General features: G+C 35.5%; 1 protein-coding gene across 1 annotated transcript in view; it reads left to right on the top strand.

The window, feature by feature from the left end:
* The first annotated feature begins 6,416 nt into the window (after window positions 1-6,416).
* LOC123688709 overlaps window positions 6,417-27,198 on the top strand; it is a 175,649-nt gene continuing 154,867 nt past the window's right edge. The window contains exon 1 of the mRNA XM_045627340.1: window positions 6,417-7,007. Coding sequence (XP_045483296.1) covers window positions 6,905-7,007 — 103 coding nt within the window. The 5' untranslated portion in view covers window positions 6,417-6,904. The remainder of the gene's footprint in view (window positions 7,008-27,198) is intronic.

Raw genomic sequence — 27,198 nt, 5'->3', positions numbered from 1 at the left:
ATATATGGACCTAGACTGAGGATCTCTAAAGCCCTGGGAAGTGAGCCCTCGATTCTACAAGCCGAGATAATGGCTGTTTATGTATGCGCCCAGGAGTGTCTCAAAATGAACCTCAAAGGGGCGCATATCTACATCACCACGGACAGCCAAGCCACGCTGAGATCCCTGGAATCGTGTTGTCAGGGGTCTCTGCTGACTTGGGAGTGCCGTAACACCATAAAGCAACTGGCCAAAGGAAACAAGGTGACTCTACTATGGGTACCAGGGCACTGTGGTGTTGAAGGAAATGAGAGAGCGGACGAGCTTGCAAAAAGTGCATCTAGGCTAAGACCTGCTGGACCTGAGCCTTTTTGTGGGATAGGAAAAGACCAATACAAAGCTGCGGTCCAGCTATGGGAGTTGAACAGTAGGACAATCCACTGGACTAACACTCCTAGACTTGCTCAGGCAAAGAAATTCGTGAAGATTTCACCTACTTACACCAGAAAACTCCTGAAGCTGTCACGAGCGGAGCTTCGGGTGATGGTGGGACTGCTGACGGGGCACTGTCGGTACAAACATCATTTGTACCGTATGGGTAAGTCAGCAGACGAGATTTGCAGGCTCTGTGGATCGGAAGTGGAAACTTCTGAACACTTGATATGCAAGTTTCCAGAGCTGGCTGGCCTAAGAACCATTCACATGGGCAAGCCGGTCCTGGATACCAGAGAGGTAATGGCCAAGGCCCCTAGGGAGGTTGTCAATTTTATTAACGTCGTTGACGACCTCCCTGGGTTTCTATGAATGAGTAGGGTAGTGAACAAAAGATCTGCATGGTCGCAGTTCCCGGAAGGCTCACCGAAGCAAAACGACCCCAGTTCAAATAATAATAATAATAATTGCACAAGTGCATCAATATTACCGATAATTTTGCATGACAGCGTGTTGTCATAAAAACTGCATGAGTTCATTTTCATTTTTGGAGAAAGAGCCCGACACCGAAGGTGGAGGCCTCTTCGCTGGAATGCGAAATTATCCGATCATTTTGATGCATGAGTGTAATTCGGGGGAATATTTCCCGAATAAACTGTTACATCACTTGTCAAACTCATGTAGAATGGAATTGCCATAGATTCGAACTGTGTAAGATGCATATAAACTATGCATCTATGAACAAAACAATTATCGCAGTGCTGTTTCGCTTCCTACAATACAATTATCGCTGTAATTTTCGATAATTGTTCTCCATATACATAGGATTTTCTGACAGGAGGGAAATATTCGCTGTAATTTTCGATAATTGTTCTCCATATACATAGAATTTCGACAGGAGGGAAATATTAACTAAAATTATTGTCACTAAGATATAAAGTTCTTTTAAACGATATTCTGCTTGAACTTTTTAGGTCTCGATGACACTATCCACAATTTCACTTCACGGTAGTATTTTTTTCAATTCTGTGTCATTTTGTCGACACTCAAATGTCAAAATTCTTTTGAATAAAGTTTGCTTCATGTGCCTTATGAGCAAGGAAAGTCTTAGAACATTTCTGGCATTAGTAAGACCTCGGATAACTTACTAAGATATCAGCTGGAATTTGGCTGTAGGACCAGAATAAGAAAGGCCTATCATCATTATGGTCAGAATAAATTTGATTTGATATTCTTTCACTTGTTCTGCTGGAAGTGATTTAATTGCTTCGATAACAATTCGATGTCTAGTGACATTATTCGGGTATGTCAAGACTGGAACTGAGGAACTGATCTACTTTGAATCGCTAGTGTGAGGAGGCAGGTGTGAACATTTTTTTTTTTTTAGAGTTCTTAGGAATTTTTATTATATCATCATTCTTCTTCTACTTTCTTTTTTCTTCTTCTTCTACTTTTGTGATGAAAAAGTTGCCAATGTGCGGGGTCTAACCATCATTTTGGAATATTGCAGGCACTAAGTCTAGAAGAACTGACAGCAAGGGCCGATATCACTCACAAGAATTGCTTCCAATCCACCAATGCCAACATGGACACAGTGGCAAAAATCAGAAACCACGATTTCAGCGAAGACGATTCGGTAGTACGTGAACAGATATCCTGCTACAGCCAAGAAGTCGGCTACATGAACTCCAAAGGGGAAATGAACCAGGAATTCATGAGAAGGAGAGGGAGTCCATTGATTAACTTTGCCGAAAACGACAACGAGAAAAAATTCAGCGAATGTACGAGACCCAGAGATAAAGTCGTACCTGTCGACTTATTCATAACAAGGTTGTTGAAGTGTTTATACAGTAATTTCCCTAGTGTAATGTTCTTGTGATTTCTATAATGGTCCGGTCATACAATAGTGCATGTAATAGATTTTTAGCAATAAAATTAACTTTCAACGAACAAAATATTTCATCCTTTTCTCCTCTACCTGCCAAGGATGCTTATTCTTGTAAATATAAGAACAATGATAATTTGAAATGAGCTGCACACAATAGGCTTCATCATCTTTCTCTTGAACTCAGCGACAACCATTGCAAACTCCATCCACATAGGACATTCAATCCTGTTCACTTTCTTATATTTTTGGCAAGTCTTTCTCGGGTTAAATGGCGTAGGTGTGTCCTCTCTCTAGGGATTACGTTGTTTCATTTGGACACCAGTCAGCAGTCCTAATACTGCTCTCCCAAAAAAAAACCCAAATATTAGTATATTTAAACAGTCGATTACACAATTATTCAAAATGAAGATAATACCTTCAAAATGGCAACAAGTTATCAAACAAAACGGCGCACATTTGACCCAAATTGGTTCATTTTAATCATGGTAATTAGAGCTTTGTTTTTCATGAAAAAATAATGGATTTCGTTTTACTACACCTTATATAAGGGTGTAAGAGGTGCTCGTCATCAATTGAATGACAAGCGCTCGAAATCTAATGCCAAGTCAAGGTGCTTTCCCCGAATTTCTGTTTTTATAATTCTGAATTATAAGACTGACAATGTTCATTGTTTATCTACTTATAAATTCGGTCTTTGTTTGCTGAGAAAAATGACATGTAACTGATACTGTGGCTGTAATTGCAGATACATTTGATATACAAAATATCAGAATTTCCTCAGTTTGTATCTCCTTGATCTGTACCTACCTAATGGTTCTTGTAAGGATTCGTTTCATGAAAGAGGGATTCAACTTATGCAGAACTTGTGTTACATGATTGTTTATGGTTTTTTGCAAGTACGATCGCATTTCACAGAGAATAAAGGATTTAGTTTGTCTGAAAATGGATTGAAGAGAACAACTCAGATGTAACTTGACTAGACGGAATACTTGTTTCTTATTCTAGCTTCTTGAGAATTCAATACTCTGTTTATTTCTATTGATTTTTGCGGATCTAGTTGACTGCTCTCATAGTTTTTTACAATACCACAAAGGTCAAAAATATATATTATAGGTACGGATAATATTCGATTTCTAAAAGAGACATCATGTTGAAACATCTCACAGCATATATAAATGCTCTTAACGACAACAATGTAGTAACTACAACATTGAAAAAACTGCTTTACACCTAATTTTCTTGGAAAATGTAGAAAGTGAATCTGAGGAGACGTAGAATATATCAAAATGTCTCGAAATAAATGATGAAATGGGCGGTAGTCGAAAATTTTATTTTCCTGAAGTTATGCTTCAAACATCGTGTTCTCAAGTTTGATGACTGAATGCGGTATAGTAAACGATTTATGTCCTATATTTCATGCGAGTAGCTTTTATAATTTCCGAGAAATATTCTGGATTTTTCATTCGATTTTTGAATTTTACACAATTTTACCAAATTTCAGGGAAGACTTGGATTATTTTTTTTAATTGAACGAATATAAAGGATGTTTCCTAGTTGGGGACCAAAACTTCAGAAGTTGATAGTAGGTACTCATCAAAATAAGAAGAATTGTTTTTATATACATATCCGAAAATGCTTCTTCTTCGAACTATAGGCATCTGGATTCTTCATTTTATTTATACATGCAAAATTGAGCAAAACATTTGAACGCTTCGACTGATTTTTATGGAAAATTTGCAAAACTTTTCACGGCAAATCTCATACTGATTATATTTTCGTAAAGGAAAAGTTTTAGGGGTCTTTTTCTCAAGAAATTATAGAGTGTGCATTAAACGCTCGTTTCAAATTTTTCTGACTTTCCAGAAAAATTTCGACAGTTTTTTCAAAGATCCGATAAATTAAAAAAAAAAATTTGAAAACGAATCTTCTGTTTATCGAATTTTCAAAACAAACTTATGGAATTTTTCTAGCATGTTTTTTTTTCATTCGCACTTTCCACAGTAAAAAACAAGTTGTTCGAACCATTTTTCGCACAATTTATTCGATAATTACTTCCATAATACTGTATATTCCCACCATTTAATGAGAACAATTATTGTATTCAAAAAACACCCAACGAATTAAAACCCATTCATCATTATCTATATTATACCATAATATAATCGTGCCTCTAGATGTCAACGAAGATGATATGATGGTTTGAACGTAGAAATGCTTCTTCACGGGCAATTGGTTCTGCAGCAACCATGTCCTCGGAATGGTCAATAAACTCATCAGGGGTGCAGAGCTGAATGGGGAAATGCCCCCGAATTATGGATTTTGCGAAGGGGTGGTTTCTAAGTGGTAAAAAATGTAGTTACAATAAGGATGAGTCTTCACTATTGAAACAGATAATCAATGATTTTGCTTCCATCTGTTGCGCTTTTTTTTTACATACCAAATTGTTCCCAGCAAAATCTAAACCGACAGAGCACACATAAAATTTATTTTTCAGTTAGAATAGAACCATTCAATCTAATAAAATAAATGCAAAATTAACGAAACACTTTGTCAATAGACGTAGTATTCGAACCCATTGCAAACTGCATTCGGATCCTCCCAAATTTTGAATATCATATTCCAAACAGTTGGTGAACTCATTTTCTACTCAAGAAATGAGTTGTCGTGATTTTTCATATTTCCATTTTATTTGTCGTCTCAAAGAACAGGATAATTATCAAGATAAAAATAAAGTGAATAATTTTGAAAAATATAATATCAAAATACTGTAGAGGCCCGATATTTTCTGAAAATAATGACAATTCTCTCAACCAGAAGTCATGATAGGTGACATTTCAAAAGTTGAGACTTTGATAATAAATATGTCAAGTGGTATACATAGATTAAAGTCAAGTCAACATAAAACTGTGTGGTATTACAATTGGCCCAAAGCGATTGTTGTGCTCTCGAAAGAAGGTGGAAATATTTTTTTATGAAATTTTGGGATTTCGAAATTTTTAAATCACACTGGTCAGAATTCAATATGAGTTCGAAATTACAACGGAAAATGATATGTACTTCAATTTGTTTCAATTGGCAAATATCCTAATGGCAGTATATCGAATCAAAATTTATGTTGATCATATGCTCTTCATATTTTCTAAATCAATCGAGTCAATGATATTAAAGCCTAATTTTGGGTACCTAGTTGAAAATCTGTTGAGTACGCTAATACATCTTTACACTTTGCTAAAACTATAATTTCGTCTATGAATGCTCCTTTTCCGCGATAACCAAAAGTAAAAAAAATACCAAAATAAAATTCCTGTAGCAAAAAAATTTCAAAAAATGATCTAGGAACAATAGCATCCTAAATAATATACAGAATTTGTTTACTATTTTCCACATAAATTAAAAAAAATAAAACAAATCTTTATTGAATAAGAATCATTTGAATTTGGAAAATTGTGAGTTTTGATTTATAATGTCTTGAGAAATTATATAAGAAAATGTAATTCCATTACTGAGTATGTGGTTCAGATTAGAGATTCGATAATCAAAAAAAAAAAAACAAAATACTATCATCTCTAACGCTTAATGACAGTAAGGAAGGAGGGTTGAATTGGTTTTTATACCAATACTCATGTTAGAAATTTGAGTGATTTACTGTCTTGTGATATAGGTATCCTAATTGAAATTAAAAAATTTATTCGGGCTCAAAATAGTCTTGAGCATTATATATTAATATTATATATTCGATTCGTTATATTCTCATCGTGAAAAATTGAAATTTCTTCATCCTTTCACCAATCGCACATTTTTCTACCTCACACCCACTTGGTCATCAACTTTATATATTGGTTAGAACAATAGGAAATCGAATATGAGAATTTCAAATACGAATATCAAATACACAACTCGAAAATAAACAAGAATTAGCATGCCATTCATTATCAAGGCCGCAATGAACCTTCAAAAAAAAAGAATCCCAAGTGAACCTGAACTTAAACTACGCATTCTGAACGCTCCTCTTGCATACATCCAAAAACAAATACACTTCACTGGTTCAACGTAGACCCGACACCGCTCGAGCGTGAAGTGAAAGTAACCAAAACCGCCGCCCTGTGGAACACCCGCGACTCGCCATCCTACCGCAATAACAACATGTAAATAATTAAAAACCGCCGTTATAACCTGTTGGCATCCCCCATTCTCACACGACATATCGAAAATACTGTCATAGAGCCCCCCAGAGGCTTAGGCGCAAATTCTCAAAGTCCCGAGATGTGGGAGTGGCGCACGAACGACGCTGCGCGTCGCGCAGCTTCATCGCTGAAGCCCAATCTCCAGTTTCCGCGCGTTCGCACCCGTCGAAGGACGTCGGGACGTCGTGATCATCATCATAAGCGGCGGTGTCGGATATCACACATTTGGGCCAATTAATAAACGGTCTAGGACACGGGGCGGAAATAAGTCGATTTTAATAAGTCGGCTTCTTTTCTTTCATCCAATACCCAACTCGCGGTGCTCTCGTCAGTGACTATGAATGTTCTTGGTGAAGTCGAGTGAGCCGTGAAATTTCTTGTAGATCTCATCTAACAGTTTTCTGGAAGCCGGTGGTTGACGATGTTCCGCAGTGATACGGGTATGGGGATGTGTTTGAAGGGTGGTTTTTGCGATAGGAAGACAATGTTGCTGCAGTTGTTCTTCCTGATGGTGTTTATGAACGGTGAGTCGAGCGATGGTTTGAGCGTTCGTGGAAATTCGCTGTTTTTAATAGGCAATTAAACTGGTGTATGTACGCGTGTTAAAGGATATGGAGCGTTGTGAATGAAACCTTGGAAATTAATGTGCATAAATTTACTGGTCTGTCAGATGTTGAACCCTGATTATTCTCTTGGTGTCTGGCGATAAAAAAATCGAAAAAAAAATTGGTAGATACGAATTTTCCATTTCCATTATCCCAGGAAGTGATGAAAGTGGTTTATTTGGGAGTAACTGATTAGTGATGTTCTGTTTGAATAATGTGAAAAAAATTACCGAAAAATTCCAGATTTTTTCGAATTGCATCTCCAGAAGTTCCGAAAAACGGAAACGACATTTTCCCATTATTCTTGAGGTTTGATTCATATAGGTATCTACACTGCTATTGGGGATGCAATTCGATTGATATCAAAAACTCGAACTATGAAACAATTTTTCGTGAACCGGGTACTACTGAATGTTTAAGTTAAACTTATTGATTTAAACGATTTAACCTACTCTGATTTCGATAAAGTGATTTTTTATATACATTCGGGTAGAAATTGATTAAGTTCAAAAATTTGGAAAATACGATTTGATTTGATGAATAAGAGAATTCACTTTTCTCCATCAAGTTTCTATATGATCAAAAATTGAATGATATAAAAATATTTTTTGAATATGAATTTTGAAATTTCGGAACTGTCGTTTTTTAAACTGTCAATTTATTCTTGTTAACTTATTGTACGATAACTCAAACATTTCCTTGTCTTCTCAGTTTGTGCATAGTTCCAAGAAATGAGTCATCTTTCGATAAAAGTTTTAATAAATGCATTGAATTAATAATTATTACACTAAAGAAATTCGAATAGCAATAGCGTTCGCTCATCAATTGGAGTAGTAAAGTTGAAAAATGAGTTGAGTCAATGTAAGGTTTTTAATCTGAAAAAAAATTCTGGACTCATCATGCATTATATAGAATCTTCATTAGACGAAAGGAGCTTCAAGGAACTTGAATTCATTTTAATGAAATCCATTTAAATCTCACTCAATCAAAGTTTCGGTATCAACAAGAAATCATTGAAATAAAATGCTACTAACAGAGACAAGATATTGACAGGTGATATTCGAATTAAGGGCTTTATCGAAAATCCTTTAAATTGTTTATGCCATTCACCTAATTCCGTCGTATCGGTGTGTTTGAAAATGAAAAAATAATAAAGGATAATTATCCTTACGATCGATATTTACTTTTGTGTGATATAATGTATGTTCGAAAAATTTCATGCCATGAAAAGCATTCCATTATTTTTTTTTTTTCATCTATGATACAACTGTTTGAATAGAAGGATTTGGAGAAATTAGCTTATCATTTTCTATCATTGTTTCCAATATCGATTCTTCCTATCACCTTGGATATCAGAAGCTCGGAAGTTGTACGAGTATGCAGAATCAGTTGATTCCTGTACAGGCCTTATTACCTTGGTGTGACACCTCCGGAATCTGAGAGTTTTCAGTTTTTTGACAAACACGTAAAGTATTGACTTGTGAAAAAAATTTCTTCTTCGACCGATCGATTTGAATCCATCACATCTGGGTCGCTAGCTTAAGAAGCTTAGTACAATGTTACCACCATCGTCAATATTATTTTTCAATTTAAAAATTTTATTCCTCATCATCAATTTGTGATCGAAAACGTTACCTTCCGCACTTGATCTTATCAATTTCTACTGCACACTTTTCGACAAAGTCTTCTCGTTGAGGGTTTCTTTTAAATCCATCTCTCGATAGTATCTCTGTTCACTTGTTCCATAAGTTTTCTTAACATTTTCTGCATTACGATGGGAACGTGTATATATTATTCGAATCTGTCTTTATCAAGATGGCAGAATCTCTTTGCGATATAAAAAATTATTACCGAGACATGAGATTCTCTATGACCAGAAAATAGTTATTTGTTTTCCTAGGCAGCAAATTAGCAGATTGAGTGCCGCGGCCGACAGTTCATAACCGAGAGGCGAGGCTAGGAATTCAGCCAAGGCAGTCAATTTACTTTGCTGCCGAGTTAAACATATAATTTATTCTTCGATTGTTTATATTATTATTATAATGATATATGCGGGATATTTCATTTGCAAATTATTACAATTTCCACAATCTTTTTATTTTTCCGGTAGTGTAAAATAAAACGAAATTTGATAGAAATCGCAATTGTTGGAATTGTTGGTTGCTATGGAAATGATAATTATAGTTCGACAATTTAAGGAATCTCTGACAGTTTTTTGGAAAAATATCGGATATATTTATATTATGGACAGTGATAGCGATTTACTCCTCCAGAAATAAGGAAGGTGGCAAAAAATATTCATTGTCAAAAAATGTCGAATGTGTTATTCGCATTGAGAATAATCACTCTGCGTCCTAGGCAGGAAAATAAATACTTTCCTGATTGATACGTGTCTGAAAAAGCAATATTTGCTGTCAATCCAAAAAAAAATAGTTATTCAACACAAAGATCAGATTATACAACCCATCTTTTGATGAACCAATAGAATCCGTGAATTTCCCATAGTTACGGCGTATTGTCAAGTGGATATACCCTTGACAGCATGGTATAATCGTTCATCTCCTGCCATATTGTGAATTGTGATCATTCCCGTAGTAACATTCTTGAACTTCGCAAAAAAAAAATTAAAATTCAAGCTCAGTGAAATATCATTGAATTTTCAAAATGCAGTGGTTTGGTTATAGTTATTGAAATTATTCGTTATATAATCGTAACGAATATCAACTCAAGCATAGACAATATATTTCGATTATACGAACCTCTTCACTCGATGAAGTTCGCAACTCGGTGTAAAATCGAATATTGTCTATGCTCTTATGATATTATAACTGAATATCTACTAGCTGATGTTCCATTAATCTTCGCATAAGTTACTGATTCAGAAAATCGAATTTTCTTTCTCTGATACAGCTAATCGGCACTCGAGCACAGATGCGAAAGAGAAATCACTAGACGTTGACTCATCATTTCGACCCCTGACAAACTCAGTTCAATCTGTCAAATCCATGAACCCACAAGTCAGGTTTTGGTTGGGAAACTCCAAGTATATATCTGCATTACCATAATGATTCTCTAACAAAATAAGGTAGAATTATTACTGAGGCATCAAATTCTCTATGACCAGAAAAAAATAATTATTCAACACAAATATCAGATGTTTTAACTCAGAATAGTTGATGTTCCATTAGTCTTTCCACAAGTTAATGATTCAGAAAATTTAATTTTCTTTCTCAAATACAGAAAATCGGCACTCAAGCACAGATGCCAAAGAAAAATTACTAGAAGTTGACTCATCATTTCAACCCCTAACAGACTCAAATCAATCTGTAAAATCCAAGAACCACAAGTCAAGTTTCGGTTGAGCAACTCCAAGTATATCCCTGCAACACCATAATGATCATTTCGATAGCAATTCGCGCAACAAAGTAAACAAGTTTTTTCGTGTAAATAACCTTTTTGATTGAAAAAATATAGGTTTGAGAACTGCTATGAATAGATACCACCCAGACTTAAGTCTTAAAGGACTTCATAAAATGGTGCCCCATGGAAGATATGTGCTGAGTTTAACAGAATAAAGTAGAATCATTACTGAGACATTGGATTCTCTACGAATAGAAAAAATTGCTATTCAACATAAATATCATATGTTATAACTCAGAATAGTTGAGCTTCCAATCGTCTTCCTATAAGTTACTGATTCAGAAAATCGAATATACTTTCTCAATTACAGCAAATCGGCACTCAAGCACAGATTCCAAGAAAAATCACTAGATGTTGACTCATCATTTCAACCCCTAACAAAATCAAATCAATCTGTCAAATCCAAGAACCACAAGTCAAGTTTCGGTTGAGCAACTCCAAGTATATCCCTGCAACACCATAATGATCATTTCGATAGCAATTCCCGCCACAAAACATATGAATCACTGGCATAAATTCTTTCGCGTCCAACTCACCTCCTGAATTATATCGGTTCAACCCTCGAGCGAACCCTTCAACCGGGAGGTCTAGGACTTCGTGTTGGATGCCAGGAGCACATAATAAGATAATAAATAATGCCGTATAAACACGCGTGGATTGGAAATGGAAACGGTCCCTGTATCGATCTAACAGTTCATGACACTTTTGGGAATAATGGTCGAAACTTCTTGTTGTGAGGGTTGGTCCGTTCCCGAAAATGTACATTTACCTTTATTTATTACCTACACATTTCGGGCTTTTCCGGATTTCGAGTACATGCCGATGTGATTCGAAAGAATTGGGGGGTTGTAGATAATACTTGAAAGGTTTGCTTCTCGCCGCGATAATTGAAAGGGTTAGATACATATTTTCTAGAGAAATCTTAGGCTAGTTTTAGTTAAACATGAGCAGCTTTTCAAGTAGCAACATATTTTCGGAAATACCTTTCGAGTCTAAGGAAGGTAGAGGCTTTTTCATCACTTTTGAAAAAATTGATTTTAGATAATCAGGAGTTAATCTTATTGTCTGTACTCTTATTTATTGTACATCCTTCTAACAGCCTTAACCATACCAATATAACGGGTGTTTTTTTTCGAGGTATATAACTTTAAGTTCACATTACTGTTCAAAATGGGGACCGATTTAACAGCTGTTAAGAGCTTTATTCTCAGTTTGGTTTGGCAATTCATAATAAATAGAATCACGCTTGAACAACGCTTGCAAATAGTGCAATTTCATTTCGAAAATAATGGTAATAATGGTTCTGTGCGGAATACGTATCGCGCACTACGTCCATTTTATTTTGTTTAGCGATGAAGCGCACTTCTGGTTGAATGGCTACGTCAACAAACAAAACTGCCGCATTTGGAGTGAAGCAAATCCTCAAGTGTATGTCGAAACCTCGGTCGAAACACCGTTACATCCAGGAAAACAGACTGTTTGGTGCGCTTTATGGACTGGTGGAATCATTGGTCCGTACTTCTTCAAAAACGATGATGGCCAGAACGTTACAGTCAATGGTGATCGGTATAGAGCCATGATTACCAACTTTTTTATTCCTGAATTAAACAACTATGATGTCCAGGAGCTGTGGTTTCATCCAGACGGCCCAACATGTCACACAGCTCGTGCCACCATCGATTTATTGAAAGACACGTTTGGTGACCGCCTGATTTCACGTTTGGAACTTTGAATTGGCCTCCAATTTATCATTTTAATCTGATTTAACACCGCTCGACTAATTTCTCTGGGGCTATGTAAAGTCATTGGTCTATGCGGATAAACCACAAAACCCTTGACCATTTGGAAGACGACATTCGCCGTGTTATTGCCGATATACGGCCACTAATGTGGAAAAAGTCATCGAAAATGGGACGTCCAGATTGGACAACATCCGAGCCAGCCGTGGCGGTCATATGCCAGAAATCATATTTAAAATGTAATGCCTCAAGATTATCTTGCGGATAAATAAAATTCATGTCAATCGAATAATCCATCGTTGTTTCATTGCAATTTAAAGTTCTATAGCTCTAAAAGAATATCCTTCACATTATGAGAGCGCAACATTTACATCAAAGAGCTGCATTACATATAGGGCTGACTCCGAGGCTGACTAGAACTGAATACCCACATCAAATTTAATTCAAAGCTAATGAGAGTTTCTGAAATATACCTACTCTGTAATTTTGGAATTTTCTAATCTGAATTCAGAATATACTTTCGCAGAATTCTATTCAGATCACCAGCAACAACTCGAGTTTCTGGTTTCTGCCTATTAATCCATCTGTCTGACGGACTCTCTGTCGGTATGTCAGTATATTTATTCGCACATTCTTGTGAGAGCATATAGCATGTGAATTAAAATCGAAATTAGTTTCCTCAAATTTAAAATGTTAAGTGACCTTTCAAAGCATCTACGTTCTTGCAGTGTTTTGAAAGATCACTTGTTTAACCCTTAACCGCCGTAGTGCGGTCTATTAGACCGCAACAAAAATTTGATTCGCTTCAACTAATCATCATTTCAATCTTTTATCACCGTCTCTTCATGTTCGTTCTCAATTAGTATTCTCTCTACATTTGGACAACAATTTTTAGACACTGGAGATTATAATTTGTACGTTTTGAACTTTTATAATAAGAGTAATACCTTCCTCATATAAAAGAGTTTGATGATTCCGACTTTGAAAGTATCTCATTCCAATGGACAGAAGAAGAAAGTGATGAAATTTTTGAAGAAATGATTGTGATGGAGAAAATTTTAATGAGAAGAATTATAAGAGAAAGAGAAATGTTACACTTCCCCACCCAGAATTGGGAGAAAAATATGATATCTTTGCAACATTTGTCAAAAGCCGACTTCTGCTAGTGAAATTTGTAAAAATATTTGAAAAATTCACTGCTTGCTATTTTCGATTTTTCTGATGTTGATATAAATTATTATTGTTACTCTTATCCCTTTTATTTCTTTTTTTGAGAATATATAACATTTTGTGTTTTTATCAATGTGGTTTGAGGATAAAATTTGGAAGTCCTGAGAAGATGAATTGAAATTTAACATATTTCTTTCTCATTGTACAATTTTGAAATCAAATAATGAGAAAGAACATGGTTTATTCTATAATTGGGTAGCACACTTCAAATAAATAAAGTTATTTCCAAAAAAAATATCAACTTACAATATTTCAATTTCCATTTATACATGCGGTGAAAGTGCTACTAGTTTTAGATTACGGTGGTTAACAGGGATTACCACCACGTGGATATCCGTGATCAGCCAAACATACACACAAACGTACACATTCATCTTCCCACTTGCGCTCCTGCGATGACTAAACCTTGTACGAAATGTATGAAGTTGTACCTACTCTTTATTTTCTTTTTCTTTACGAAGCATATAGGAAGAAGGCACCAATGTACGAGATTTGATTGTTTTTTTCCACAAAATTATAGTTTTACATCTTTTATAATTATTTCTTTCAGGTTTGTTCTTTCGAATATTTTAAAAATATCACATCAAGTATTTGCGAAAACAAAAATTTACCAACGTTTTTTTTCATTCGCAAATGAAAAATATCGACATTCTACAATGTAGATTATTGTTCAAAGTTATTATATATTCCTATACCTAACAATCGGTGGTTATCAATGGAAAAATCTATAATTTCGTTTTGAACTGAGCAGTCACGTGGTGGTATTCCCTCTTGAAGCTAGAATTGGGCCTCAGAATGTTTATTTGTTGAAACTCTCGAATAAAGATTATTATTATTATAGAAGTCAGTGCTTTTTTCTTTTTTCTATGTGGAAATGGGTAGTTATTTCTCTACTTGAGTTTACCAGTGAAACAATAAACTGTACAATTCTCACTTCTGAGTGATGCTCAAATTTCACAGCCTTATTTGCCTCCTGCTAAAGGATAAACTCTCGACCTACATATATATTTTCTCATAAAGATACGCTCCCAGTTGAAAAATAACACCCGTTGAAGTCGCGAAATTACTCCGGAAACGTAATATTTTAACATAACCTAGTATGCAAATAAGGTCGTTCTTTACAAGAGATACAACAGTCCATACATAACTAGTTCCTAACACAAAAGGAAGAAGCCATTTCACTCCATCATAAAGACCTGAAATTGAAAGAACCTCCTTAACATAAAATACTTAACATCGTTATAATGCTCTTCGGAGCTAGTTGCTATCAGCACTATTCATAAAATGAGGACTAGAACTTTCTAAATTATCCCTGCGACTAGATAAGATTCACTCGAGTTGCTCAAGTTCTGCCAGAATATTATTTCATACTAGATCGAGTTGAATAATGTTATCGGGAAGACGAAAGTTTCTGGAATTACTTACAGCCCTAAATGAAGCACTGTTATCTAAAATCAGATCACATGCAAAAGTTTTATATGCAAATAGTTACATCTCAGTGTGGACTTCAATATTTCGTTTTGAACTCATCATTAGATATAGAATTAAAGACAAGCGCTGACTAGATGTCAGGAGCTTTCGAGCGCTCTTTCATTTAGGATCTTATTGGAGACCACAGAACTGTCATATCTTGTATATGAGATGTGATTTATAATAACATCCAATATTTGAGTAGCTATTTTCTCCTATAACTTGAAAACAGTTGAAATTATGAGGTTGAGATTTCCACCGAATTAATTCTCTCAAAATCGAGCCCGAAAATGTGCCATGCATTTTTTCTAGCTCGAGATCCTCTCACTAGACAACGACATCAAATACCAAATCTACAATAACCATATACATAAATGTTAAATTATTTGAAGTATCTAATGTGAGAAATAATATCATCCAGGATGCAGAATTCATTATATCGAATACAGTTGAACTAACTCACTATACAAGATTTAAGTCGAAGTGATACCAGTGAGGGCAATATGGAAAGTGTGTGTTAGAGCGACGGTACCTTGGTACCTTCACTGTAGATTGGGTTCGATCATAGAGACTCATGCGCGTGATTGATTCTGACCATTATGGCCTCAGTATGATGTGCTTAGGATTTCATAGTCTCGGTAATACATGGGCTTAGTATTAAATTATGAATTTCTAACATAAATAATTTCTGAACCCTAATAACGCTTGAACAATCTCCTTGAATTGAAGTTAAAGTAAAAAGACCAACGAAAATTGTCATTTGTACATTTTTTCTAATAGTAGAACACCGCTTCTTCTAAGAACAACCTTGCAACGAGATTCGAAAATTGCAGACATCTGAGCTAAATAATAGCTCAGCAAAATAATAGCTCCCTATTTCTGTTTAACAATCACGCAACAATTTATTCATATTTTCAAACCAATTTAGATACTCTGGAATATGCAAATTTCTTCAATAAAATTCACTACACAGCATATAAACCCTAGAATGTCCGTAGGAATCATCAATGAGAAAACATAATTCATTTATAATTCATTATCTCGATTCTGTATGGAACTATGTCATGCCTTGTATCCGAATGCATTCATTTTAGGATTATTGAAAAATTCTGATGAAAATGAATGGCTCAAGAATCTAGTTCCCATTCAGCCTTCAGCAGAATCGTGAGTTGAAAATGACAAGGCTAGTCGGGACAGGGAGGAAGATAGATCTAGTTTAATTAGATTTTCTCGTGGCGTTACAGTTAAAGTGACTTTGTAATGGAAAGGAGAATCAGTCATCCGTATTAATTTTCGGAATCGTGATGATGATAGATGAAGGCTGACGAATGCTATTGGAAATTTGTTGATACAGAGGTGAACTTATTCGCAAAAATCCTTGAGTTGAATATTGAGCTATTTCAACTTTTCCACCATTCATGGCAGATCTCACTGAACGAATTGAACGATTGACGAAACAATTCTTTGAATGAACTTTGAAAAAATTCTCATAGTAATAAACATAGATAAAGGGAGCATATGTCATTTTCAGTAAGCATATTTTGTCTCTAACATGAACTATCAAATTTGGCATGAAGAGTGCGGAAATGGAAACTTTAGGGATACGATATATCATCAATTCGCGAGTTTCTCCACAAATAACACACTGTCCTATAGTAAAACAATGTTTCATATCAACTCGAAATATATTGAGATGAATACCTAAATATATCAAAAATTCAGAAAACAAACTTCAAACGACGTGAACAACAGATGACACTAGGAGAGCAACAAACCTTGGATTTCAGTAGATAGAAACAGAAAATAATAAATATTCTGCATACTACAAATTCGACAATCAGGAAATCACTCATCAAATCAATCTATCTTTATTACTCTATGGAAAAATATGTGATTATTATTTCTTTTTTTACAACAAATCTCGCGAGTTTTCCACGGTTCTGGAACAAATGCGTCCTATGAAATTTGGGATCCAAATTCCATTTGTTAGACTTGAGACAAAATTGTCAGTAGGCATTTCCTTCATATAAATGATTGGTTACCAATCAGAGAACAAGGCATATCAACACATCTTAACTACCTTTGAATGAACAAGGTGTCCCAAATTCGATGCTCGCTGAGAGCATCACGAAGACTCAGAGAAAAAATCCTCAAGAACCCCGATCTCTGGATCGGATATCTGGATTTCTGTAGGAGATATTTGAAAAATTCTAAAACGTTTTTTACGTAATTTTTATGGTTTATATGATACGCATAACGGATCAAAGAAATTAATTACCGTTGTAGAGATATATATGAAAATGATTTTTTCATCTATTCCTATTTATAGTCCTAAATAAAGAATAGTATTCAACTTTTAAGATTGGTAAAGCAGTAAGAACATTAAGTCATCGTTTACAGAAAATCTTTCGGATTTCGTACCTAAAAACTAATCAGGAAGACTTAAATAATCATGTGCACCGAATAGTCTGTAGGCCTGTGTATATCGGCATAAAAACAGCACTCGAATATTATCAATTCCGGATGAAATCTATCCACTATCCATTCCAAATTACAATCATTCTTGGAATACCGAACATAGGTTGATGGTGTCGATAGGTATAGCGGAAAATATTTGGATCATACATTCCCCAAAAATATAAACGAGTAGCTGACAGGACGATATCATCGAAATAATATCAGCAATATGGACATTCATAATTCGGACAAGTAGGTAATCAAAAATTTATACTCATCCTTCTCTCACATAACGTTTCATCAAACATTCCACATTCATAATTCTCCTGGGCATCGGCGGCAAATCCCCAATTCAGCTTCGCTTATTTTCTGCAACGAGAGGGGCGTTCATCTTGCGCTTAATTATATTTAAACGACGTGTGGATTAACATCTACTGGCACTTGAGGGCTGTCCTCCGAGATTCCCTTAAGCTGCACGAAATTTGGATCCACGCTTCGGGTTAATTAACATTTCAAGGACCATGAGAGCCTAAGATGACGTATTTAACTATCAGTGGTGGCTTTGTATATTGCGGGATGGACACGATCTACGACGATTGTAATTTAGGGCAGAAGATCTATTGCTTCTATTAGTCGGGCATGAAACAACGTCCTAGAACATCTTCATATCGATGCATTATGTCTTGAAACTTTGTCATAACAATGTACATACCTTCTTTAATGCAAAATATTGGTGGTTATATAGATATTTCGAGATCCAATGAATATCGTGTGCTGCAAGCATACGTACGTCTATAGTATGACTCAATTTTACAACCTTGTCCATCCTTACTATACAAGGTAGGGAGTGAAACGATAGAATTTTGTAGAATCAATTCGTAAACTTCATTCGAGAAGGTGTAGGATGGTTGATTCTACCATGACAGGCAATTTTTTGAAAGATATTAGATTAGTCCCTCTGAGAATATTCCACTCTAACTTTCAGCTTCACTTCAGATAGTAATGGATTTGTTATGACAAATTAAATTCACTTTAATGTGACGTAGAAATCCTTTCTGCAAATTTACCTCAGTTTATCCTTCACATATCACAATAATATGCTGAACAGATCGCTAGGTCATTTGGACATCAGAATGTTTGTTATTTTCATCTTAAATACGATAACTAGTGAACAGAAAACCTTGAATCCTGGAATTTTCAGCAGTTCAAATTGAGTTCGTCAATTGATGAAATTTGACAAGATCTTCTATAATAAAGCCGTTTGAAAAGTTGTTCTCCTGATAATTTCAAAACTACTAATTCGATGGAGACGAAATATTGCATGTAGAATTATGATTTCATACTTCGTGCCAAATTTAATGTTTATCCTCAAAACAATTCAAAATAGAAGCACATCATCGCGTTCCGCAATTTTGGAGACCTCATTTCATCAACGACGAAATTTCAGAAAAATCTGCAAATCATTTGCCAGTGATTCGACGTTCTCTCGATTATATTGAGTCTTTACTGAATTCGATGATATAATCTGTAGTAAAAAAAATTCCAATTTTTGCATGGAAAACAAGGTTCTAATTGTCATAATTAAAATGATCCGATACGAATTGAATTTGCGCCGTTTTGTTCGGTAACTTGCTGCCACCTTGAAGGTGATATCAGCATGCCTCTCTCATAGAATCCCTCATTCCTATTGGCGAAAAATTGAGACTGTCGAATTTCACAGGCCTCTGTTGAAGCCAAGTTTTCACCAGCAAAATTGTTTGCCATTGCCAGGAAGATATTAACCTCCTGTTCACTTGGTACCAGGTCCGTACTATAAGATGGATTCATAAGAACCTCCTAACCAAGCTCCCGGAGCTTCTGCCGAGTCACAATCGATTTGTTTGGCCTGGCATTGTCCTGATGGAACAAAATTTCTCTCCTGTAGGCCAAATCTGATCGCTTCTGGACTTCTTGGCGCTTCCTTCAGATGGTCTAATTGTTGACAGAACAGTTCCAAGTTTTAACTACGACCGTATCCGCTTGACGTAGTCGTAAGTGATCCAGTTTTCATCACCGACCCCTTCAAAAATGAGTTGATTTTGTTGCGATTCAGCAGCGATTCGCAGATGGAAATTCGGTCAATAAGTTTTTTCGTGCTAACTCGGATGGTACCCAGACATCGACTTTTTCTTGAGACTAACTTCATTTAAATGGCTCCAAACGGCTTTTTGTGCAATCTTTAGCTCCTGGGTAATCGAAACAGTGCTCACATGACGGTCAGATTCGACAATATCCATGATTTTATCGACATTTCCGATAATTGGCCTTTCAGTGCGTGGTCATATTTGACGTCCAAATTACCAAAACGGAATCGGCAAAACCAAAATAACGCATGATTGTTTGTTATGAAGTATCAAGACCATGATCAGTGTTTACATTTTCAGCCGCCAGAGTGTCCTAATCACAAAACTCTTAAAGAAGATTTTGTAGAATAGAATCTCGTCTTTCTCACGCCATTTATTGGAACCCAATCGGATTCATACGACGTGAAATACAGATAACTAAAGCCATGTATTGAGAAAATATCGCTTTTTTGAATGAAATGTGCAAGTTTTGTGTTGAGAATTCGAAAATTATAGATATTTGAATAGAAAAAAAAAATTAAAATCGTTGCATTAATTGTTAAGATGAAGTTCTCCTTCATAACAATTTGGAATTATTGAATGAACTGCGATTTTCCGAAAGATAAATGATCGCCGAAAAAACATCCCTACAGTCGAGAGGTGTTCTAATGAATATTTATCATCTCCAAAGCACACAGCGTCAAAAGACGCGTTAACTAACAATTAATTACATTTTTCACAAGGATCCCCTCCTTAAGTATAAAATCGAGTACCTAAGGAACGTACTTCATCAAATTTAAATTAAAAATTTCCCTTCAGTGAAGGGGTTTTCGGTAAACAAATATTAATTAGCGCAGGCGGCACTGAAATATTGAACCTGAAAACATTTTAATGATCGGCGTCATTACGATGAAAAACGAGAGAGAGAGAGTGAGGGAGAGAGGGCTCTACCGTCGTATATTGAATGAGTTTCGGAGGAGTCTGCGAAATTTAAATTAACTTTTTCTTTAGAGACGCCCCTTCTTGTTTTTCGGACCTTGGAAAATTAACAGATGGAGCGGCGAAACGCGGATGCTAGAGGAGATTGTCAACGCGCGAAGACAGATGAAAAACTCTGGAGAGGAAATTGATGGATTATTTGCCGTTCGGTTCGTGATGAGTAAGGTTAGGTTTGGAGATTTCGATCAATTTGGATCCGCGCGAAATCGAATGGAGTGCGTAAGCTCAATTTTAGCGGAATTAATTAATCAATCATAGAAAATAATCAACATCTGTTACATTTAAGATGGGTTTATACCACGTGACATTCTCGTTATAAAGATAGCACGAGATCGAAAACCCACAGGAAGGAGAGACGTAGGAAGACCAAGAAAAAGGTGGCTGGAGAGCTGGGTATCCACCCCGGTAGAGACACCGTGAAGAAGAACAGGTTACGACCTAAATAAAAGAGGAAGAAGAAGAAGAAGACATTCTCGTGATCTTCCAAAGTTCAATAACTCCTTTCTCCTCAGAGTTTTTGAGATTCCACCACTATTCAGGATGAGTGATGCAACCTCAAACATTCCTCTGATTTACCATTCTTTTCTGCCTCATGAAAGAATTCAAAATATGTTTTTATATCACAATTTTAGAAGAACCACATTTTTAGCCTTCGACAAGACATTTTGTATAATATTTTCATTTGAAAATTCATGAAAATATAAATGTTTGTTCGGAAAGTTATATCATGCATAATACGAGGCTTGTATTCTAAGTAAGGTCTCCATTTATTTTTTTCACATTAAATAACATTTATTAACTGAGTTTTTTACATTGCTGTAAAGCTTGAAATCTAAGCTATTTTTCTACTCAATCGCCATTCACTTCGATGAGCTTCCTGATTCGTACGACAAACTTTTGTATCCCCTCCTCGAACCACGATCCCGCCGCTTCGCGCAAGAACGAAATGACCGCTTCATGAACTTGAGACATTGAGAGTCAACCTGCGATCTGTCAGCACAAGTGCCTCAACTTTCCGCACTGTTTCATCCGAGTGTGACGGCCTGCCGCTGCTCTCCTGGTCGTGAACGTTTAGTCGGCCAGCAGAAAATTCTCTTCACCATTTTTGAACATTTTTCACGTCCATAGACTTCTTCCAACTGACGATGAATTTCTATAGGTGGAGTTTTTTTTTGAGTGCAAAAACTCAATGACTGAAAGTCGCGGGAGCGACAACTGGCACTTCCATTTCAAATGGCTGCTACGTCAAAACTGAGCGTCCTAATGAGCTCCACCAGGTGTCGATTGATGGAGGGGGGCCTAACGTATACAACAGTGTTGCCGAATTTTATCTAGCGCTACTTGCGGCGATACAATGGCCTTGGAGACGTTACTTCAAATATTATTTAATGTTCGATGAACAATTTCTCTAATTCTTTTTTTTTCCTTCAGATTATATTGATGAATAAGGACTCGTGGCAATGACGCACTCTTTGAAATGGATAATAGTGAAAACCTGATGTGAATCAATAGTCTGTAGCTCAAAATACATCATACTTACTGATTGCTGAAAGGGTATAGATCCCTCTAAGTAATAATTATCAACGATAAACTGCGCAGCGGTGTTGCCATTCATAGAACAACAACCATTTCCTACTATTAGATTCCAGTTGATTATCGAGGCACTCGTTTTTGATCGACGGACAGCAAATACTACTAGCGATACTTAAGTTGATCAAGGACGAGACGATTTGAGAACAGATAGTTATTGTTTGTATAAAAAGATTATGGTAAAAGAAGTTCATTCTTATTTTTATAGCAAAATTGCACAACTAACAGAAAGTACGACAGAAAGTAAAAACAGTTCAATCAAAATACGCATATGGTACAAATTAGAAATGAGATGAGCTAAATTGAAATAAACGAATGAAATATCAACAAACTACGAGAGGTAAATTATTGCACCATTTTTCGCAAGCAAAGTAAAGGATTGAAGAGAACCTATCCGACTAGACTCATTGAGGTGTTGGTAAACAGAGTCCATCTGGTTCACGCACAACAGCTTCAATCGCTTTATAGCTGGAACGCATGAATTGAAATCATCGTTGCCCCATTATTCATTCTCCATTATTGCAGAACGGAAACTGATGGTTATGCGACGATAAAACAGGATATTGTTTCCACCTGTGGACGACAAAGTTATCGAGATTCCTTTGTCGAATAGTATAATAGCTGCCCAAAACCAAAAAACGCTGCAAATTTCACACTTTGGTTTATTATTCCCTCTTTCAATGAAAATATCTCGACTAGACTATTTATAATATCAACGATAAAAATTTTGCGGATATTCAAGCGGCCATAACTTCGAAAGTATGGAAGCTAGGACATTGTGATAAAAAAATATTTCATATGGAATCATCCTAGCAATACATAATTTCTCTACAATGGATCTAAATGGTTCATGTTCTTGAGCTAGGACGATGAAAATCGATTTTTGTACGGAATTTAATTCACCCATATTTTCTGAAAAAATCTGTTAAATTTTTTCCTCGAATGATTCCAAAAGTTTTTAATCGAAAATAATGAACCAAATCACTGAAACTATTACAGATCGGATTTCAAACATTTGAACCTGAACATATGTTTCGCTAGTGATAATAACGTTCATAATTTATATTTATAAAATTCATATAATTATTACTGATCCAATAGCAGTTTGACACAAAAAATGTAGAGTAACACAAAGGCATTCATAACCTGGATTTCTCAAATACTACATAACTTCATAATCACGAATCGCCAGAAGGAGGTTGAAGTTTATAAACAAAGCATAAATATATCATTATCTCAGATACTGAATCACACACGATCCGATAATAATCCAAAAAACGCTGTTTCGAAAATTCACATAGGTTAATTCCTAGATCAAAAGTTTGAATAATAACAATAATAATAATAATATGATCTATTCTGTAAGCTACAGGGTATAAATATGTAATAATTCAACATTGAGTAAAAAAACTTAGGACCTTTATTAGTAAGTCAATTTCAACTACGCCCAATGATATAGAACAGTTATGCCAATTAGGCGAGAACCAATTTCGGCATGGGGCTTGAAATTGATTTCCAAATAAAAAAAATTCTATCCCTATCGAAGCTGTAGTTTTTGAATTAACCAGAGCACAAAATTTCTAACGGATGTATTTACGAAAGTCATTTCTTCTGAAACCATATCCAGCTCAAAATTCTGAAATATATGATATTGTGAATTATAGAGCGACAGTTCGGAAAACAAGCGCTCAAATATTCAACTTTCTCTTATGACAAATTCGTTTCCATCCGATACAATATTCAGTTGAAAGATAGTTAAACAACATGTGTAAATAAAGTATATTTGACCTTTTTTCATCGAGCATAGCTAGTTAAATGTCACATTTTTCGACATTTTCCCTGGAGATACTGAAAAAAAAATACAAGTTTGTAGCTGAATTATTGACCCGTGTTTCTTTGTTCAGGTCCCGAACAAAAACGACCCTGTTTAAATATTAAATTTGTAAACCTGGGGGATTATGCGCTGCCCCTCAAGCAAATTCCCTTTTTTTTTCGTAAGTAGACACTGAACAGGACAGAGAACGTTTTAAATATATCCATCATTCATGGTTTTCACGGATCTCCTGCTATCCGGGATTTCTTCTTCGCTACAGTTAATTTAGAATCGTATTTTAATATTAAATGACCACTTTTGTGGGAGGATAAAAAACGACGATATTTTTTGGGACCGCTTGTTTGATATAAATGAAATATCCTGTTCGTACGTGTGGGTTTCATTAAACCTGGATTTCAAAGTTGTAGGAGTGAAGGATAATCTTTTTTGCTGTGCAAAGTTGTTCAACTGTGATATGTCTACATCATTAGAAGGTTTGTAACAGGTTCACATATTTCAAATTTCCCCCTGTTTTTCGCACCATGATGTCCCTCGTTTTCCTGAAGAAGTCATTATTTCTCACTTTAAACTCATTTCGAGTATTTGATCATTTCCTGTGATAACAGAGCTAAAAATGAAATAATGTTTGGAACGCCAGCTACCCTTTCTGTGCCTCATACATGTCAAACGAAGTGTAAATTGAAAACATTTATGAAAGGAAAATTCATTGCTCAAAACAATATAGTGAGAATAAATTTGCCTCTCAATTTTCAATAGAATGAGGAAGGTCCATGAGCTTATTCATTCCTCAGTACAGTAATAATTTCGATTTATTGCTATCTAAACTGAATATAAAGTGTTTAACTCTTATCTCAATCTCAAAACCATATGATGCAATTATCACTAAATGGATAAGATGCCACAAAATATATTATGATGATATAATTCCTCTTAAAGATCTGCAATGAATTGCTAAGAAACAAAAAAAATTGCAAATGATCTATGTGGTCGAAGTCTGACGACATTGTAATCGAAATAATTACCTATGCAAGAATTGTTGGAAATTTATTTTAACTCGGCAAAAATTTGTGCGGAATAACAATTATTTGTTTTATTTTACTTTTTCTCCAAATATATGACTCAGCTGCTCATTACGTCATTTGAGTTTGTTTCAAATATATTAATTCTATGTAAATGAAATGGAAAATCAAAAAGAGAACTATTATCTAGGTCTTTATCAAATGATAATTCATCATCTGTTTAGTGCCTTTTTTATGCTGCATAAAAAGCCGTTCAAAAGACGGTGCAAGAGAAATCAGAAATTAATAAACGGTTGAAGTTTTAATCAACGTTTAGGTAAACTGACTCAATTCTTTATTTTATCACCCAAACATCCGTGCGCTATACCCTAAGCAGAGAGCTTATGAAAATGTATTCAACCTCTTTCGTGAAACCGAATTTCAACGAATCCAAATTCTTATCAAACGGCATTACCGAAGTGCAAGCTCATTTCTCCAAGGTATAAAATTATACCGGAAAAGCAGAAAAATGGGCTTGATCGTATTGTGTCTCCCCGACTTCAGTGAGCTTCCATTACATAACCGGATTAATTGGAACAGCTCTGTGGCTTTTCCCGAGGACTTTGCTCCGTCGGTCTGGGGTTATTTTAAACGGTTCGTTGTTTTCCGCCAATTTTCATAGTAGGCGTATCATTATCTCGGGAGGCTAATGTTGCGCAATGATTTGTGGACAAAAATCCGAGGAGCTTCTTTTTCCGAATGGTTTCGCGTTGAAGGAGCTTCGTTCTGCGGGTGAATCCCTTTCGTTGTTTTGAAATAAAAAGCAAAATTAACGTGTAATGAGATATTGAATTGAAAAGCAGATACATGAGGATTTAGAATAAATATCAAATCAGAGCGACTTATTAGTTTTTTTCACTATATTATAGCCAAATATAAGGATAGGTTAGCCAAATATAAGATATCTTAAAAGGAATAAAAATAAAAACTAGGCCTTTCGTAGGGATTATGGTCGAGTGTTTCAGTCAAACGGTCTGCTGGGTTTAGACCCGTAATGAATGTTACCTCTCTTGGGAAATTTGCCTGGAAACGTGAGTGAAAATGATCCATCCTGCTAAAAGCTTCGATCGATGCATTTTGGTTTATCTAGTATTGAACGGGTTAACTCAAGTATTTTACCCATTTCCGAATGGAAGGAATTCTTGGCGCATCATTGAAATGACGCAACCTCGAATATTTGAAGAATTCCATCCAACTAGAGTCGGTGAATTCGAATTTTTCTAAAATAAGCGTATGTACAACAGAGAAAATTATCTATAGCGATTTCCAAGATCCATGCTACCGATAAGCATGTCCTTCCACCCCTACGATCGTTGCTGTCACACAGAAAGCTAAACGAATACTGACAACTGACAATTCTCGAGAGTTATGGGTAACTTAGCTGGACTAGCAAAAAATCTCTACAAGTGTATATATAGTAAACAACCGCCTGAGTGAATGTGTAATTGTTTGGATAGATGAATATAAATAAATATGAATCTTGTACTTCCAGGGTTCTCGGAATATATTTCAGTGTTATAAATCTTACTTATAACAAACATAACAGAAATTTAAATTTTGTACAAGGTGGTTTCCGTAAGCAAATCACTGTAATTCCTGATTAATAATATGATAGTATCTTCCACGATCTATCCTAATATGTTATCGGAAAACCGTCGAACACAGGCACTGAATGTTGATAGAAAACTCGTTATCCAAAAAAATATTTCTCGATAATTTGACCGATTTTCAAAATTGAATGGACTCGAGACAACGTTTCACCAATTCTTCTTTCATTTGAACTTCCAGTTTTCTTGTGAATGTGAACAGTTTCATCATCGATTCAAAACGAATATTCCATTATCACTATCAACTGTTTGAGTAAAATAAAGCAAGGTAAATTAAAAGATATATCTAACATGAACGGTGATTCAATTTCCTTGAAATTAAAATGCTCATGTATATTACTGGAACTATAACTCACATCCTACTCCGCTCAATTATTGGACGCCAACGTAATCTATTGTACCTTAACTCCAGAAAAATATAGAGCCATCCAAGTAATCAGTAAAAATCCCCAAGCTTATGTAGCAGTATCAGAACCTTGTCGATTAATTCCCCAATCAGACAAATCCTCCGGTCATCAATTCCAACGAATCTATTTCCGTATCTAATCTCCTTACCAGCCGAACCAATCACTCAGAGCCAGCCCAGCTACCAATTTTCCATAGA

This window comes from Harmonia axyridis, chromosome 1, assembly GCF_914767665.1.
Source record: "Harmonia axyridis chromosome 1, icHarAxyr1.1, whole genome shotgun sequence".
In the NCBI taxonomy this organism is placed as follows: domain Eukaryota; kingdom Metazoa; phylum Arthropoda; class Insecta; order Coleoptera; family Coccinellidae; genus Harmonia; species Harmonia axyridis.
The sequence above is the reverse complement of the archived record's forward strand: the minus strand, read 5'-3'. Positions and strand labels throughout refer to the sequence as shown.